Source organism: Trachurus trachurus (assembly GCF_905171665.1).
Source record: "Trachurus trachurus genome assembly, chromosome: 3".
Taxonomy (NCBI): domain Eukaryota; kingdom Metazoa; phylum Chordata; class Actinopteri; order Carangiformes; family Carangidae; genus Trachurus; species Trachurus trachurus.
The window spans coordinates 18,488,915-18,509,257 of NC_139893.1; the positions used below are offsets into that span (position 1 = coordinate 18,488,915).

At 40.5% G+C, this 20,343-nt stretch overlaps 1 protein-coding gene across 3 annotated transcripts in view; it reads right to left on the reverse strand.

Moving 5' to 3' along the window:
* Nucleotides 1–7,934: 7,934 nt before the first annotated feature.
* Nucleotides 7,935–20,343, reverse strand: part of cd276 (CD276 molecule) — a 63,023-nt gene continuing 50,614 nt past the window's right edge. For all 3 annotated transcript variants that reach the window (XM_083969208.1, XM_083969209.1, XM_083969210.1), the window contains 2 exons: nucleotides 19,174–19,212; nucleotides 7,935–8,778 (listed from right to left, as the gene is read on the reverse strand). In XM_083969208.1, coding sequence (XP_083825334.1) covers nucleotides 19,190–19,212 — 23 coding nt within the window. In that variant the 3' untranslated portion in view covers nucleotides 7,935–8,778; nucleotides 19,174–19,189. The remainder of the gene's footprint in view (nucleotides 8,779–19,173; nucleotides 19,213–20,343) is intronic.

Consider the following 20,343-nt stretch of genomic DNA (forward strand, 5'->3'; position numbering starts at 1 on the left):
TTAATTATTACATTATTGAAATAGTTGTTGTTCCCTTTTTTGTTATCTATGAAATAAATACATCAAACTAAATCTGATTTGTGGAGCATAACATGGATTTGTAGTGTTGGCCTTTGTACTGAGGAAATAGGGTTGCGTCCAAGTGCACCCCCTGCAGGACAGGATGTGCCTCAACAGCTGTGGAATTGTAAGATGCCAAAAAAAAAATTCTGACAGCATGGTGGTATATTAAAGACCTGTTTTCAGTTTTGTTTGTCTGAGTTACTTTTCAAATGTCCTCATACCCAGAAATCCGGCTGTTGGTTAAGTGTCCTTCAAAACAACCCCAACAACTGTTCCAAAAGCTCTCTGTGACGTTTGTGTTTAAGATGTGGTAAATATGAGGTGAGCAAAACTAAAGTAATAGAGTGATCACCTTCATGGTCTAAAGAAAAATAAATACTTACTGTTATAGATGATGAAACACAAACCTCAGCCCCCAAGTCAAAGTCAGACAATCTGTACAGCAACAACCTCCCACCCCAGAGGTTTTTGTGGTGGTGGAACAAGGTCATGCCATTGCTGCTGAGAGAGAAGAGTCATTATGTGCATGACCAACACAAACAGCTCATGCACTGAAAAACAATCTGTGTAGACACCCTGTGGTAGAGAACTGATCCCAATTTAAAACTGTATTTTACAGTAGAAATATTGCGACATGCTGAAGTAATTCTGTTTTACAAGAAGAAGCAGCTCCTTTGATTTTCACTGCAGCTCTGGGGTATCCTTTTTTCTGTGGCTTTGCATGCCCTCCTCAGATCCACTCCCTGCAATACGCGTTGACAAAGTCGAAAATGACCTGAAGATGGAAGGTATCGACCTGACTTAATGTTACCTTACGTCCCGACATGATGTGACACAGATAAGCGATGATGAAAGTTTAATGACATTACAAGAAAATGCTTTTACTTCACTGAAAACCAAACATGCAGAAATGGATAAAAGGAGTTAATTGAACCAACACTGTTGTGTCAACATTAAATATGAATGAAAGGTTTAAGGTGTCAGAAAACACTGAATCATAAATAGACTTGGGTCTTCATTGATTAGGATTAGGTGTGAGAATATTCTAGCTGTAACGCTGGAAATGGATTCCCAGAACATTTTGAGCCTGAGGCCATCACTACATACAGTAGGTGTCAGACTCAGTAAATGCATTCAGTATTAAGGTTGTATCTGAGCTGAGCGCATCCCAAGGTTTTGTGGCAAAATATATTTCAATTTCTTTTATTTGACTTGGCATTGCTTGACCTTTCTTTCTTCCTTGTATTGGACCTTTGGCTTCACGGACATTGATTATGAAAACATTTCCTTTGATGTTTGTGTGGTATCGAGGCATCCTCAGCCCAACAGTATAGCCTATATACTGTACACCATACACTCGAGCCCCTCCTCTCTGGGTGCAGCTCCACTACCTGTACCCACAATCTTTGATATCTATGTATTTTCAATATCAAACCACAACACCCTGACTTCTTTTCATGTAATATTGGAAAGAATGATGGTAAGTGAGCATAAGTGCGAGTTGAAGGTGCAGCACACTGAAAGGGCACATGTTTGTGTTGATATAGAGGGCAATGTAGCTGTCACATGCTCATTTGGCAAATCATGGTGTTTAGATGAACTGCCTGGCCAGGTTCAGTTATGAGGGATTTAGTCATTCTATTTTATTTATTTTCCAGGAGCCAAAGCCTGGATCAGTGCCCATGTCAATGGCCAATTTTCAACAGAGTAAGTACATGAAATAAGGTCAGGAGCGTTGTGTGCATCTGTTAAATATGAAGGGGAAATATGTGTAAATGTATGAACTCATGCTTACTGCTAGTGCACATGTTTAAGGGTTCAATATAGGGAAAAACTCCTTATATATTTTATTTCCAACAGTAGCACAAATTTGTTGTATTTCTGCCTGCCTGCTGTTACAGTAAGCCAATCAGCAAAAAATACAAAAAGAAAAAAAGAAAAGGTTCTCATGGGGCGTCGTTTAGCTCAGTGGGTAGAGCCAGCGCCCCATATATAGAGCCGACCCCGTATCGAATTCCGACTTGGGCAGGCCTTTGCTGCATGTCATTCCCCCTCTCTCTGCCTCCCCATTTCCTGTGTCTCTCCACTAAAAACTATCAATTAAAGGCAAAAATGCCCCAAAAATATACTTTAAAAAGAAAAGATTCTTATAATGCCCAATAAGTCTATACCAACATGGATGGGTTTTAACCCAGTTTTGCATAGATAAATGTACTCAGGTCAATGGCATGTGTCATAAACTAAAAGAAAAAAAACCCCTGCAAATACTTGATGTTGAAATTGTTTGCTTCGAGACAGTTCTCTCAGGGGATATCATTTCCTATGCATTGAGGTAAATCCGTTTATCCATTTTCTATCCATTGTACCTTAATCCAGCAGCCCAGACATGTGTCTCCTGAGCCACGTCCCCTCCTGGGGGACCCCAAGACCTTCCCAAACCAATGTGTTCTTGGTCGACCCCAGGTCACCTTGGCAGGGAACAATCCAAAACAACCGCCCATCCAACCTCAAACTGCTTCTTCCTTCTTAAGTTGCAGTGATACAACTCTGACCTCACTGCACGGACATCTAAGTTCCACACCTTGTCCTTTATGGTGAGCTCGGACAGCCTGTGAAAAAAAAAACTATTTCAACTGCTTCAATCAGTAATCCTTTTCTTTCTTTGCTCAGAGTTTGTGATCTTAGGTGAGCTTTGGAACTGGTAAATCAGGAGCTTTGCCTTCAGTCTCAACTCCCTCTTCACCATGACAGTCTGGTATTATGCCCACCACTATATTAATGCAAATCCATGATCATATTCTCTATTTCACTGCTGTAAATATTAGCCGTAGTTTTATTACTGTAGCAATATCAAAAGGTCTGACATGACAGCACAATCTTAAAGCTATATAAAACCCCCTTCAAGGAATTTTGTGTAGGTATATGCGCAGCTGGTATTCTTGAAAAATTTGGATTGAGGCTTTATACTTCTTAGAACCTCACTTCTTCTTTTTTTTCTCCATTGTAGCTCAGCATGTCTGCCCTCCCAGCAGAAACCGTCATTGTCTGACTCTGTTAAATCCTTACGCCAACATCTCATGCCCACTAAGGCTGCTTGCCATTCAGTGAGGAGAATAAAATTAATTCAGGTGCTTTTATAATAGTTTTTTTGTTTCTTCTCCCACTTTCACATCATAGCTCCCTTACCCTTGAATGAATGTATATCTTTGAAAATGGAAAAAATAACAAAGGCCTTAAGATATTTTCCAAGTTCTTAATTTATGATTCATCACACATTAAACTTCATTGACCTAATGTCAGAGTTTTGAACTCCAATGTGATATCTCACCAGTGGTGTGATTAATGAAAGAAGGAGGTGTGTTTGACTGCATTTGTTCTGGTGCTCACACTGATGCTTCTTCAATCCACACACACCATGTTAGCCTTGGAATAATGTATGTATGACCCACTTATTCAAGGGTGCTGTTACTTAACCTTTATGAACAAACCCACTGTAGACTACACTAGACTTATACTGCTGGATATACTGTATTCCTCAAACTTCTCAAATATAATTCTAATAATCACAATTATTGTAATTGTTCTGCTTGAAACGCAAGGTGGTGAAAAATGTATCTCGATTCTCTTCTCGGCTTGCTCACCTAATGGTTAACAGAGCAGTCTGACTTGACCAACTTGACCAACTCTATTACTGAGACATATAGATGAGATGATTAAAACCACTCTCCTGTCTGTCCATTGAATGTGAAGCTACTGCCAACCTAGCACAAAGACAGAAACAGTGGGGGACCAACCTCGCTTCACTAGACATTTAGCACCCGTTATATACTATACTGTAGCTGTATGGTTAACTACGTAGTTTTAGAGGTTTGTAATGCTATGGACATGATTTATGTTTCTAAACTGACCATCATATATATGATGTTTTATTCCCTTGAAGACTAAAAAGGTGAAGAATTTGTTTTTAGGGGTCAGACCAGATGTGAAAGCCAAAAAGGTCACAGCAATTCTTCAGAAACTACATAATAAAATAAAAGCTTTGATAAAAGTCAATTCTTTCCAAGCACTGTGTTGGTCTCATGGGGTACCCACTGCACAAACAGACCTATAGCCCATTATTTTTCAAATGATTATGATGAAATTGGGATTTTATCTGAAGTCATATTTGTACATTCATATGTGTAACATATGTACATACAGTATACATATGCAGCAAGGTTTTCTGAGCATTTATGTTCAGAGCACTTGACCTGAAAATACTTTTCAATCGACAATTAGTGTATTGTTGGTATGAAGTCTGCCATTTGACCCTCATACTGACCATTTCACAGGATCATAAAAGAGGCTGATTATTAGCAGTTACTACACAAGTATCAGCTTTCAAAAAACCCATATTTGTAGAATGGCATCACAGTTGCTTTGCCTGTTTTATGCTTGGCTCCGGTCACACTGCATACTAAATACATTATCGAACCTCCTCAGGAGAAATAAAACACACCGTAAAATGCCAGTGGTGTCTGCTCCTTAAGCGGTGAACAAACCGGGCAGATCGTAAAAATGATGCAAGCATGCTTAGAAGTCTTAGTTAAGCATTAACGTACTGTTTACATCCAGTGACTACTGCCCACAGTCTGAGCTATTTCCATGCACCTTTGATAACCTGTGATAGAGTATCCCACCTTTTCATGAATAAACCAATTACACAGTGGTCTTCAATCCTGGTTCTGGTGCTGGCATTCTTTACTACCGTCTCTGGCTTAATTGCATTCACTTGGTCTCCCTTGTGTGAATCAGTCCCTGATTAGACCGCTAGAATGAAACAAGCAGAGCTGTGGGTTTAGAGTACTTTGACTGATAGCCACTGACCTAAGGTCTCCCATCCCAAATACAATATAGGCCACTAGCAAGTACAAAAGGGGAAAGTTGCTCTCCTCTCCATTTGACCAAGGTTACATTTAAAAGGAGGGTGCAGATATTATTCATGTAACAGTAGTGAATATTATGTTAGAGGTGCACATGCTAACGTTAGAGTACCTGTTAAACAGAAGGGGAAAGACTAAAGGGGATATTTAAGAGCACAATTAGCATTTACTATGTGCTGAGATTTAAGGAGCACAGCTGGCTCTGTTATACCTACTTTACTAAATCAAGTCAAATGCAGAGTAGCAGGAGTGCTAATATAAATCTATTGTGGTATTTGAACCACAGTCTGAGCCAGGGTATGAGAGCTAGTGGAGTAGGAGCATGGCTGTATTGTTTTGCCTTGAGTGTGGAGTAGCTTTTTGAAAAATGGGAACGTTGGCGTTGCCGTTCTCTCTCTCTCTCTCTCTCTCTCTCTCTCTCTCTCTCTCTCTCTCTCTCTCTCTCTCTCTCTCTCTCTCCTCTGTATTATATCATCCCGACTGCAATGACAACATTTTCACTGGCTTTATTTGAGCAAATTTGACTGCTGAAGTGTTTGTTCAGTCTGTGTTTTTAGCCACAAACATCAGACAGATGTGTTCACAATAACAACATGTACCAACTTGGTGTGTGAGGCGTGCCTCAATGTGTGATCAAAAAACTTACTGGGATCTTGTCGTCGTCTCTCTTCTGGCTCCTCTCTCCGAACATTCACCAAGTGTTGAATTGTGGAATTGCTTAGATAAAGATAAGATATCCCTGTATTGATCCCAGACTGGGAAGTTACAGCATTTCTGGTCAACTCTGTTTCTTGTTTGTTTCTGTTAGTGTTTCTTGATTGACTCTTAATGCACTCACTCCACCCATTAAATCTAGTATGCACCGGAACATGCAAACGGCAGCAATCAGCTCACTTGCCACTGGACTGGAGCTGGACCAGGTCTGTGCTGTGGAGAGTGGGTGGTGGTTGGATTGGGGGGGTGTGGGGCACTAAACCCCAAAGTGAATGCAGGCACAGTGAATAAGACTGGAAATGGCTGACGCACACACACTCTGCTATTAGCGACTGAAACAGAGGAATAAAACAATGTAGAACAAAATCTAAATAGGCAGCAAATTCACAGAAAAATATCTGATATACTGTATTATTTGATATGTTGCTTCATTTGATGTTATGCTGCTCCAATTTCATTTAGATTGCATCTACCACCTCTGAACATATGTATTTAAGTTTCAAAGATAAAATCTCTGTAAACAATAAATGGAAATATTTCACTACACCAAACTGTGTAGACTGTCTTAATTTTGTTATCTTGTATGTGTATTTGGATTCAAGGCAATTTAATCTGCTAAACGATTTTTTATGTGTGTGAGATGCTGTCCGAGGCTTGGATGTGGGGGCAACTCAAAACTCTGCCAAGTGTTTTATTTTGATAGATAAATAAAGATGTGGCATTAGCATCTTAAACATTTATCCTCCTGAGCCCAGGTCCGTGAGAGGTGGCATTAAGTGTGATCAATTACAGATGTGAAGGAAAGTTAAGTGAAGAACTATTAACTTGCTGGAGTTGGCAGGTGTAGACAGATGGGATCAGGGGCAGTGCTGCTGACATTATGTATTTGGAGATGTTGAAACTGTAAATTAAAACTTGGTAGTGTAGCTCCATACTTGAAATCCAGTTTGCAGTTGGGCAGAGAAGGATGCTGATTTAATGAAAATCAAATGGGAATCCTCCAAAATCACAGTCCTTCAAGTAAAAGAAAAAAAAAAGAGAAACAACAACACAAAAAATGTTTTTTCTTTCTATTTGATTTCCAGTTGTTTGTCACTCGTGGGGAACAAATGTAATTTGCAGGGGAAAGAATGGCTTAGCAAATTAATTAGAGCTTGGAATTTTGCAATTAATTAGAGCTTGGAATTTTGCTGCTTTTGTCTCATAAGAATGATTTTTTATTTTTTTTTATTTTAATTTACAAGGTATACATTAAGCAGGGTCTAAAGAAAGAGTGAGCTGCTGAGCTGCTGTTTCACCAGTCTTTCTGCGGTTTAACTTTTCCTGCTCCCCCCGCCCCACACAAACATATTTCCCCTGGCCCTCTGTCCCCTCTAATATGCTGTACGATTTAGAAGTCTTTGCAGACATTTCAGTTTTAGGGGACCACTGCTTCCAGTTACCACTGTCAGAAGAAAGAAAATGTCTTCAAGACTGGCATTTTCTTTCTTAAATCCTATGACATTTTTTCCCCCAGTCTCTGAATGAAAGAATGAGCGCTTCTCAGAGAGGGGCCAACCAAATAAACCCCTCTTTGGGCCTAGAGCCACTAATCTGTAATTTAATTTCAGGCGGGTGTCTGGGCCATGAGGACACACAGCAAGGTCAAGGGCTACTGTACAGAGAGATCTGCACAGTTGGGCACAGCCTGGGGTTTGATCAACAGTCTCATCCAGCTTAGGGAGGAGGACACAGTATGAGTGCGTGTTCCTGTGCATGTGAGCGCGTGGGTGTGTTGGGGAGGTATTTCTGCACTACTTACACAAGTCAGACTTGATGCAAGATAGCTACTTCGCATATGACAGCGACAAACAATCACAGAGAAAATCCATTATTCAAAACAAGTAAAATGTTTGGGATGACTGAGCATCTGCAAACAGAGAGGGATTAGCCCTAAAATAGCACTGCGTCTAACTGGGAACAATTCAACTTGTCAGTGTTGATCTGCATGTAAATGAAATATTTGTATTACTCTGACCATAATTCATGTTTTACTCATTATGTAGAATAGTCTATTTGGCAGATAAATCAACTAATGAAAAAGTGGAGGATGAATTTGAACAGCATGGCTTATCCTGTGGGTGAAGAAATGTCTGTAATAAACTCAACCTTGTTCTGCCTGGACAAACACAAAGTGGCACTGGGAATGGGACCAATAATTACCAATGACCAGGCAGTTTCACCATGTCTCTTTAATGTAAATAGGCACTGGGTTATCTGACACAAACGGCTTTGGCATTCATACATGGACATATGGCACAGGGACTTGCTCAAGTACCTAAAAAAAGCAGTAAAAACACTCTGTACAGGCCTTAGCCTGGAAGCGATAGAACATTCCACTCCAGCTGTAGCAAACTAGCTGAGATCGTCTGTGTTCATTAAAAACAATTTCTTACATGTAAGGCTGTCAGGTCAGTGAGAATATCAGGGTGTATCCCATGCACCATTTGCAGTTTGTTGGAGCTTAGCTGGCATTCAATTTCAATTCCTTCAAGTTACTGAATATAGGAGAGCGGCACACACTGACAGGTACAAGTTACTCCAACGACAGACACTAATTAGCAAGTGCAGGAGTAATGGGAGAGCCAAGCTCTCTCACTGGCAGAGAGACAGTGATGGCAACTGAGGCAGGGTCATCTCTTTAAGTGTCTCTGGCACATGCCCCATCGCAGCCTATACACAGTGATGTCAGTGACAGAGAAAGGATCCTGTCACATCCAGTAGTTTTCAAACAGAGCTCCCTTTTTTTGCATACTGCATAGAACACAACCCACTCAGCTGCATTCACTCACTGGCGCGGCCCTCCATTGACAGAAAGGGAGGGAAGGGCAATAGAAAATAATGGCACATGATATGTTTATGTGTTTTGATAGAAACTTGGGGGTGGGGGAGTCTTAGAAAGAGGATGATGGACTCATCTTCTGCTCAGCCAGGCTTTGACATTCTGTAGGGGACGTTGGAAATAGTCTCCAGGTTGATGGATAGGTGGAGAGGGATTACCCGCCAGACTCATCTCATACCCACCGTCTGGCCCAGACTCCTGGAAAAAGACACAAAAACACAATATGTAGAATGTCAGGTTATTTACCATGGGAGAGGTTATTAGCTTTGGAAAAATAATGAAACACCACAGGGTGGTCACAATAACCGGTGGCTAACCCAATAACTAAAGCAAACAAGAGTCAATCCCGCTGATAATATTTGAGACCATGTGTAGATTTAATTTAATTAAATCTTCTGCCATTATTATCATCTGAAAGAGAAGATGGAGAAAACAAATTTGGCATCTTTAAATCCACAAATAAACCAAAGGAAGGCTGTGTTTCCAAGGATGCAGCAACCTTCAAGTCTCTCTCCATCTAGTCATCCTCTTGTCTGTATATCACAAGTGCCTCTCTGAACTTCTAATGCTTCTCCTCTCTCGTAGCCCCTGTGGACCACCCCACTGCTATCACAGCGAAAGAAATTGTTCTCCCTGCATCATTAAACAGTTTGAATTAACTTGGCTGGAATTTAATTATGTCACACATGAAGCTCTTCTACTTGAAGCCTTTAAAAGCAATATATTGGCTATATGCTTGGAGGTTCAGCTTTTAGATACATTATTCAAGGCAGCCAGCTATATCTGCATGCAACTGGACTCCTAAATGAATACAGTAGGCTGACCCATCAGGATAAATCTTTTAATTTCTGTTTCTTGGTGAGATATGCAACATGAAAAAAACCCCTGTGAGGAGCTAATAATCTCTGCCTTGTGAGAGTGGAATTTCTGCTCTTGCTTTGCTTTAGCATGGTTGTCTAAACCCATCATGAATCTGCTTTTGATCTCGATATACTGTAACTTGAATAGCACTGACCTGTGCACTCGGTGAGCAGATGCATTCTCATGTTGTAAGTGCACACTGCGTCTCTCCTAGTATTTCATCACAGGAAATACAAAAATAGTTATCTTAGTGAGCTTCTCCTGCCTCCTAATTGACACTCATTATCATCCCTTTATTACATTTTACACATGACAGGCTGGTGTGATGTGGATAAATCCTAAATGAAACCCCGAGGGCTTTGCCAGCAGCTTCAAAAGTAAAAACTGATACAGTTATAAAGCCACTGTCACCGAATGATTGGAATCTTTGCAAATTGCAAAGCTCATTGCAAGAGTATCCGTCTTATAAGGCAGGGCTCGATTTGAAATTGCAGTTTGGCTTCCATTTGCTCCCTGTCAGAAGGTAATCCAACTTGCCAATGTATTCATCACCCAGATGAACAAAACACAATTTTCACACATGCATTTTCTCATCAGATTCCTACATGCCCCTAGATAGATCTAAAGACATGTCTCTCAAAGTGGAGTAGGGCTGAAATGAAAGACCCCTACGTTCACCCAGGCACTGGATGAACATCTATAGCAGAATCAATTAAAATGTTAGAAAATAACCGAAACAACCACCCTCAAAAGATTTGTACTTTTTCTCTGGGATTGTTAACACTGGCAATCAAGAAGTAAACTCCAGCTTAAGTGTTTAAAAGACAGTTTCTCTCTGTCTAAGAATCCAAAGCAGCCATGGCACCGCAGAACCGCTCATCCACTCCCAACACCTGAGACGCAAGCTGATGGACAGATTCATTTACAGCAGGTTCACAGGATTGCACACTAATTTACTCGGGTGATAGGAGATTGTTCACGTAAAAGATACAGCGGCACAGTGGATTCAATCTAATGAACCATTGTAAAGCAACGACGTGTCCGTTTCTTTCCTAATTTACATTGAAATGTAGGTGCCATATCTCATTCTCTCCGATGGTAACTTCCCCTTCAGACATCAGACACAAGACTATGAAAGTAAATGTTTGGGAATAACCTTGAAGAAGTATTCAGGATAATGAGAAAGTATAGCTTAACCTTGGTGATACTTAAAGATCATTACCAGATGATCAAACACATCATGACAATTTAACTAGGCAAGGATGGATAATTATGAGGTACAGTGTATACTTCTCAAAGAGGATTTACAGACCTGCTTTCATGGTTACATTTACATTTTAACAGATACCCTACAAGTCTTCAAGGAAGAGGGCTGCAACAGAAATAGGATCCCATGGGTCCTGCAGGACACAAATAGTGGAGTGTGGGAGATATTTAAGTAGCCATTAGTATCATCAACATGGGAAGAAATATAAGAGGCTATTATTATTAGGCTTAACCATGCATGTAGTAAATACATAGCCTTCAAGTAAACTGTACGGTTTATGCCCCCAACTACAGCAAATAAAGTTGAAAACTGAACCGTCGCTCTCTCTCACTAGCCCCTCGTTTTAAGATAATTTGTGGACTCAGTTATACTAATGTACCATAAATTAGCAATCACAGGACTTGGATGAGAAAATTTGAAGCCTGAGCATCATCAAAGTTGACCAATTGACACATTAGATCATGTTTTGTTTGGTCTCTGCACAAAACAATGCTTATAGACTAGCTTATATAACAGCATATTATATTATATATACTATTTTAAAGAGGATAATGTTTCCTTGTGTGATTTGCATGACTGACCTCAGCTAGCCAACGAACACTGTGTCAAACCACAGCTAGCTGTTATTCACTTTGGTCCTGTATCACAAGCTGTTTTATTTAACTTGTGAGCTTTAACCTTATCACACAGGTGAAGTCTTACTGTATTCCATATTTCTGCTGAGCTGTAGGCCAACGAGCTGCTGAATGAATATTCTTCAAAATGTCAAACCATTCTTTAGCATTTCTTTTTAGTCGTACACTTCATTAAGATTATGAGTGTCTTTTTCCCTGCAGGGTGAAGCAGAGCTCAAAACCGTGTTTCAGAAATGTATAGAAATCTCTGCAAATATGGAACTGACATAAAGACGGAAAAAAAAACAGTGGCTCTGTGGAGTGATAATTCACAATGATCAGTATGAATGATGCAGTAATCCAGCAGCTCTTGTTATAGGCCTCTCCACTTTGTCCCAATAACAATAACCCAGAGTGAGGTGTGTGACAGGTCATTCTGTTACCACTCCATTGTTATTCCAAAGCAGGAGCATACACCACACTCTAACAATCCTTATCAGCTCTTTTTCTATGGTTGAGGCACCCACCCTCGACCTCTCTCCAAAAGCAACCTGCAGCCCTCCTGGTGTTAATTATAAGACCCCCTCCCCCAGAGCCTGGGTGGGACGTGGAAGTGCATTAATCTTGATTCTTCACTTCAGTCTAAAATATCGTTTGAAGAGACTCCTGTGGTAAGCCCCAAAGGCGAGGTGACTCAGTACCAAGAGAAAGGTAGAAAGAAAAGGAAATAGAAAGAGTCACAGTTCATTCTGCGCTCACACTGGGATGCCGGCCTCTTCAATTTACCCTATACTACTTACTCTCTCAGTATGTTAATCTGGATGAATATTTAGGGTGACATGCCATGACCATCTTCCACCTGTGTTGTGATTTATTTGTTGCAGCGTGAAGGTGACTGTCACCTTATATGCTGAACTGAGCATGGCTGAAGGACTGTGACATGTTAACGTCAATGAGTTTACATTCAGTACATTTCAGCCTATAGTGGGTCAATTGTGGGTAACCATTTCTTTTATACAGTGAGTGCACACACATACTATGTGTCTTTTTGCCCGTTTAATAATTTATTAATGTTTCATGGTGTGTAAAAAAATAGTTTGGTGCCAATTTTACAGCAATAAGCAACTGCTGCCTGATGCACAATTACTGATATCCTACTGTGTTTTTGTATCTTGTTGTTGCCAATGTCACAGACTGTAAAATCAAGGGATGGAAATGACACAGGCGATTGTGTAGTAGCTTAAAACAACACAGAATGCAGAGGAGAAGCAGCAATGAAAAAAAGGTTGCAAGTGATAATAAGTAATTGTCCTCAATAAACATGTTGTTGGAGATAATGTCCAACCAGAGTAACATGATCATCTTAATTTATTGACAGCATTAATATTTACTAATGTACCACTAATCATCTGCATGTGACACAATATAAAACAATCGTATCTGATGCCTCGGCTGTAACAAGAACATTCTCACGTCAGTGCCTCTCAGCAGTGCCGTTCCTCTGCACTTGGTTTTGAATATCCTCATTATCTCATTAGTTTATCTGCTGCTACAATTAAAAGAAAAGTTAGGTAGCATGCAAAGACGTGCATATTAAACCCCTTTTTGCTGAGCATGTGGAACTTCGCGATAATGTGTGCACACTTCAGAAAGCCACACATAAAAGTCATCTCGCCTCTCAATAAACAACATATTTAGCATATTTCCATCCCAGTGGGGGGGCTGTTCAGCGTTTAGGTCTGTGCCATCTGTAAATTCTCTGGTGCAAAACATATCCTCTTTGATAGTCATCCTCTGTAAACAATAGGCTGGTTCGACTTGTGACAAGACTAATTGAGGCTTAAAAACTGAACTCTGGGTATTGCAGGTTACAGCCAATGGGACATTTCAAATGGGCAAAAGTTCAGAGAAATCCAGAGAAAGACTCAGATATGAGGTGAGGATTTTGTGAATGGTCAGGAGGTGTTGTCTTCAGGCATGTATGCTTCTTCAGACATGTTTTGCAGGGAGGAAAAACTGAAAGCAAGTGTCCTGAATGAGGAATATCAAATGATGTTAATATGCCATGACAAAGCCACGACCTAGTGACCACAGTAACCCTACAAAACATACATCTGCTGCAGGGTCACAGGCACTGGTGGGTGGGCTTGGGCCTTCATGTATACAACATTTATCATGAATAGTTGTCATGGATACAAAAAATCCAGTGCCTTTTTGCCTTTTATATTACAGTTTTAATCGCTCCATTTGATGTCCATATACTTTGGTGCATCAAGCCTCAGAGAATATACATTAGTGCATGCAGCCTATTTTGATCGTCTCAATAATCACTTCATTTTGCTTAAGTACCATCTGCTTTTTTAAGCATCTATACATTGATTGCATATCTCAACACCACAATGCCCCAGTTGCCTGTATTCATGCATGCACTTCCATTGGTGTGTGTTTTTCAACATCGCCACATCTCTACTCTTGTACACAGTCTCTCATCTGCATTATGAGTAATCTATGGTAGTTAATTGAGCCCAGAGGCAGTTGGTTTCAATGAAGGCTCCTGTGCTTTTCTGGCAAAAAAAAGGAGTAAAAGAGCTCTCTGGAGAAGGCAGCTCTCTGTGGAGAGGCAAACAGAGCAGAACTCCTACCGTGTTCATTAGTTGTCATTGATCACTGATTCAGTCGCTGTGCAGTTCCTACCGCAACTCGCATATTACCAGCTTCGTGTCATAAAAATTAATATTAAGGTACGGAAGTGGAGCTAGCGCAGCATTTTACTCAATATATTTTATTTTTCACTGCACTGTTTTGATGTGGATGGATGTTTGCCAGGGTTTTCAACAGTATGCAGAGATTGCTGTGCAGCACACTTGTCCATTCCACAGTTTTCTGATATCAATATGAGCCACTATATTTGGTTATTGGCTTCCCTCAGAGGCTATCATCGCTGCAACCTATTCCATCACAGGTGATGTACTGTAGAATGAGGCTGCAAGGTATAAAAATGTTGATAAATGGCTGAGACAAAAGCATAAATAATGCAGAGATCAGAGACACTGGATTAGTGAGTCAAACGCCACTTCAAGACACCCCACACCTCCCTGGAAAGGGTCCATCGTAAGTGTCCTGTCTGACATCATCAGTGTCTGCCAGGCTTCACCTGCCACATACAGCAGAGAGGAACTAGAGAAGCTCCCTCCTGTCTCTCCCAGCCCTTCTCTACTCTTCCAACCAACTAAATAAAACGGGATCATCTAAAAGTTCACATCTCATCTCCTACACCTGGCTGCAGCTGCCTTTTAAATACACTTAGACTCGTTTTCTGCTTTCAAACTTCTCTCTATTTTACGCCCTTTTTATCTCCTCCCCATCCTTTGAGAAAAGACTCCCTATGCACAGTCTGTACTTATAAAACCATGACAGAGTAAACCCTGAGCTATTACGGGAAAAAAAGTATAACAATGAGATATATTCTTAGTATGACAGTCCAGAGTTTAAGTGAATATATAGGGGTGAATTAAATCAATATTTCACAGCTGTGCTGAAGGAGCTGGGGAAGTGCCATTATGTAGCACTAATTGCACCTACAGGGTCTATCTTAAAAGAAGCGTCATCTGCATTCTCATTGGAATTCATCGAAAGTCCTCAGGTAGATGACCGGGTGGTCCATGCTGAGTTTTCTTTATTCCCTTCATGTCTACCTTTGAATATTTATCCTTTTGTTGTTTGCAGCCATCTCTGGCTGGGCCAAGGTTCTGTACAGTACTATTCCTTAGTGTCCCTTTACATATAAAAAGAACCAAAAGAGACTTTAAAAAATCTTTTTAAATTTTGAACCCAGGTCTTGTAATTCAATGCAGAACTTCACCTGGAAATTTGTAAGGTTTATTTAGACAATTTTACTACTGATATTTTCCTTTTATGTCAGCTGAGTCAGTTGTGTAATTAATGTATTTAGCTCTAGAGCCCAAAGAACAATAATACTAGCGGATTTCTCTGAAGAGTTGCAGGGAACTAGCATTATTCAGACACTGAGGTTATGCAACAATCAGTGAGTATCCTTCCACTGGCAAAAACAAAGAGAAAAACTTCAAAGGAAAAAGCCAAAAACAGTAGAAAATAACGAGTGACTCACACTGAACATCATTAGTTTTTGGACTATTGTGGATTTTTGGCCCATATTTATAACAGTGGTCTTGACCTTGACTTAACTCTGCTGGGTAAGAAGAGAAGGAAGGAGAACTGAAACCACCCATTTCTTACCTTCATAGTATACTCATAGAATGTTGAGTAGAAGAACCAGGAAAAACAAGACAATGATTAACTACTTGTCTCTTGTCCAAGTTTCCAAAACCACAAGGTTACCACATGGACGTGTATGTGACATTAGTGATTGCACATGGTGAATCTAAGCGGGTAACAATGGCAACAACACAGTGTGCACTATCTGCAAGATATCTAGTGTGCTGCAGACAGTCATTTTCAACTGCACTGTGTTATCTGTGCTTGGAGGAAAGTAATGAAACAATAAAAGTTGGAGTGGATAAACATTAGGAGTGGGAATCACCAGAGGCTCTGCAATACGATATCATCACGATACTTGTGTCTTGATACGATATTATTATGATATTAAAAATATTGCAGTATGCTTTGATATATTGCGATTTATTAGATTTTTTTCAACTGCAAATGATGTCTCCAAATGAAAACTTTGTTAACATCTTTTAATAAGATAAACTTATTTTTCTAGATCGATACTTGCCATCTGTATATTGATACAATATTGCCATGCAAAATATCGCAATACTATCGATATTCCCCCCTAACCAAATACACAAAAGTCCAGAATGTGTATCGATAACGTAAACGTAAGGTAACGTAAAGGTGTATGAAAGCAACGTGCCTCTTGACTCTAAAATGGCTTAATTAAATGCAGAACCTTGCTTTATTAAATAAGATATGCTGCACTCTGCATAAATACATTAATCGATAGCCAAACTGCCACACAAATATTAGAATAATTGATCCAGGATGATTCAGCAGCGGCAAGGTCTACGGGCTAGGGGATATTACCAAGCAATAACAGTCTCAGTGAAGGTCAGTGGATACTACAGTAATGACAAATGTCCTCTCTTTGACTCCTACTGGCCAGACTTTATTTTGGCTAGTTACAGGAAATTACTTTCTGCACCTTCCATCACCTTCTTCTCACTCTACGTGCTGCAGCTTTATGGCAATGACCAATCAGTGTATGGTAATAAAAATCAGGTGTAACTGTACAACCTTGTAATAAAAAGTATTCACACAACTGCTGGTGATGAAAGTGAGAAGCAGAGGCACAGTGAAGAGCACATATAGTCCAGACTGCATGCTAATGTGAGATAGGAGTGAGGTAAGTGTGACTCACATACAGTGGTGTGACTGAACATCATCCACTTTATTTTACTCTACCACCTCCGCAACAGATACAGTACGTGCTCATACTATACACACACATACAGTACACAGGCCTGGATGCCAAATATACACAGCATATCAAATCTGTCCTGCGTCTGAGGTGCTGATAAGTTTTAGGAAATATAACTATGAGTACAGGTCTCACTTGTTAGCAAAGTTAAGGTGGAATGGTCTTGAAGAGCAAAATATTGCTAAATCAATCAAACTGTGTCTCATTTTCCGACGAAAGACAGACCAGCTACACCGACCTGTTATCTCTCCAGCACCAGAGTGACAAAAAAACAACAACTTTAGTATGTGTCATATCAGAATTGATGGCGTGCCTCCAAAATGTCTCCAAAAATATCACTATCCAATATCAAAATATGTCCTTTGAACACAAAAACATCCTCCGACCTAACAACTGCTATGATTTGTTGGTTATTCCTGGCCTGCAGAGACCCATGAGCTGGGTTCAGTGAGGGACACAGGCTGACCATGGCTGAGTGAACATGGGGCCACTCCTGGGAGTGACACTGCCAGCACCCTGGCCTGTATCACTGTGGGAAAAGCCTGTCTGTGTACCACCACTGTATTACTGCTGCTGTTCCAGGACCAGGTCACCCTGCCATTAGAGCAGTCTCACTGAAAAAAGAGGCAGCCACACAGTCAACCCTCAGTCAGACAATAACGCATCACTATTACACTTGGACTGAGACGCCGATGTCTACTGAACATTCAAACATGGTAAAGACAACACTTTCTCAAGGAGGAAGTGGAAATGTCACCACAAGAATAATGTCCTGCACTGGCATACCATCACTTATCCATGACTGCTCTCCAAAGAACATCTGGATGTCCTTTGTGCACAGTGGGAGGGAACATACAGGCGGTAAGATTTAGTGATATCACGAGTCAGGGGACAGCATGGAGGCACCTCTGACAGGGCAATTCCAGATGATGTTTCTATAATACACTCAGGTAAAGCACCCATCAGGACATTTCTCCACACGTGGTTCCATTTCTCTGGAGCCTGGAAATACAACTACTACTTCAGTTCAAATCAAGAAGGCCATTTACACAACCAGTATCTACAACACTCTATGATGCCCTCACATGCGGTCAGTGCTGGGAGTGTAACTGTCCATGGTGCTGAAAATCTATTCTCCAATTCTTTCCTCCAAGGCTTTACACAATGTAAAATATAACCTATTTTATGTGTTTTTACCTTGAGAAATATTTATTTTTGTGTCATATAAACACACAGTAGTTCTAGTGCTGGTTTCCATTTCAGTTTACTATAGCATGTGAACCTGTTCTGTGAATTTGCATATGGTGTAATTTTTTACTCATCCGACTGTACTGATGACTACTTTGGTGCAAGACAAAAGACTGAAAATAAACTTGCATTGTGAGGACCTTTTCACCATATACCCTCAACTCTGTCTCCATGCTGAGGTGACAAAGTCTGAAAACTGGAGAAATCCACTTCTTAAGATCAACAGCCCTTTGGGGGGGGTGGTGGTAGTGGCTGCTTTTATACAGTATATATATATATTTCTTTTAAAGAAGTAAAACTACATTTTGTACCAATATTAAGGTGTCAAAAGTTGGTGTCAATTCAACAGGAAAAAGTGAGAAGTAGAAAAAGAACAGTATGAAGAGGAAGAACTGTGCCATGGTCTTCACAATGTTAGTTGAGGTGTGTGTAGCCAGCACGATGGGATATCTGACTGCAAAGCTCACAGTGAAGCTGGTGTGGTAAATGGGAACATGCCTGTAAGCAGACAAGGTCTGTTTTTTCCACTAGTTTTCCTCATAAATACATGTAATGTTCAAGATGGGCCACAAAAACAGCACACATTCACTTAAATGTAGCAAAAATGATCCTATTAACCTTATTATGTGAGGCTCATTGTTAACACCAAAATAGTCTCCCTGCAGCTCCTCAAAAGCTGAGGCCGGCACTTTGAAAAGTTCACGAGGATGGCACTGCATATGCGTAGTAGCCAAAAGAAAGAAGAAGAAAGACAGGCTGCATAACTCACGCATTAAATGTTTACCATTAATCAGCCTCTTTCAGTGGCTTTGAGCAGGCCAGGGAATTTATGTTTTTGCATGCCGGATAAAGTGAAATGGATTTATCATATCAATCAGTGACCCTGTGATTCCTAAAATCAAATGTCAAGACTTCTCATATTCCAGACTGTCTGCTGAATTAATGCAGCCCGGCCTCATTACAGCAGCACTTACCCTTAGCCTCCAGAGACACTGTGGCCTCCAGAGAATTACTGCTGAGAACACCAGACAATTGTGGTAAGGAGAAAAAAAGTGAGAAGTGTGCGACACCTGAGCAACACATGAAACACAAGTGTGCTTTACCTAAAGGCATATGTAAACACATATTAAAATCACACTCACCTTTATTCTCTTGGCCTTAACTTTTCAGTGGTGTCATGGCTGAGGAGAAGAGAACAGACAAGAATGAATACTGGGGTTAAAAATATTGTATCAATAAAAGTGAACAGTGCGATTTCTGTACAGTGGTCACGCTGGCATCAACTTTCATGTCTATTGTCTCATGGACCGTAGCATTATCTCAGGCTTTGTAGCTGTTATCGCATTCCCTCCTCCTTCAGCATCCCTCCTCCTCTGCTCCATTTCTGTGCACCAACCTTGCCATGGCTAACAGGAAGCAGAGGGCACAGCGCTTTATTTAATTAGTCACAGCAGCTGAGTGCTCATGTGGAACCAAACAGGGGAGGCAGATTGGGGTAGTGAGATGGATAGGCACTCTCCCACTGGACCTTGGCTGTGCTGTCAGAGGAGTGTAGATTACATGACAGAAGGGGGAATGGGGGGAGGGAAGGGTTGGATGCCAGAAGGATGTAAATGGCACCTGTACAAGGGGATTCAGCCCAGGAAAAAAGATTGCCTTCACTCTAAACGTAGCCCTGTTCTCTCACAGAAAGTGATCTTTGCACTGTTACTTTAGCCTTAAATGCAAACCAGCCAGAACAGAGTGACTGGCCTCGTTGTTGTGATGCACAGCTCTCAGTGATTTGACTGTGACATCGCTCATTATTCCAAATGATTTAGGAGCTGCTATTTTTCCTCTATCTCTTCTGACAAGGATCTGGTGGCCTTTTCATCACGGACCAGTAGATAACCTCTGAGAGGTTGCAGAAGTTGCTCAGTGTGCAGCAAATTCTTGATGAGTTTCTTTCCAATCTCAAGGCAAAAGAATAACAAAAGGATAATAAAAGTGACAATCCTCTTTTGTTATCTACAATAACACGTTTGAATGTTGAAGATGAGAACATGTTATTGGGCAAAAAGCAACCATGGGAAACATCCATTAGTACATAATAAGATAATTAGGCCTGTATGATAGGATTTTCTAATTCCCATTATAATCAGACCAGTATTACTTGGCTTTCCCCAATGAAACGGCATCTCCTGGAGAAAACACAGTAGTAAACATGTAGTTTACTGCATGGTGCTGAACAAGCAAGGAGCATGAGTGCAGTGCTTGAATAATGTGTATGCAACTACTAAGCAATGGTGTGCAGGGAGCTCTTTTAATTAGTG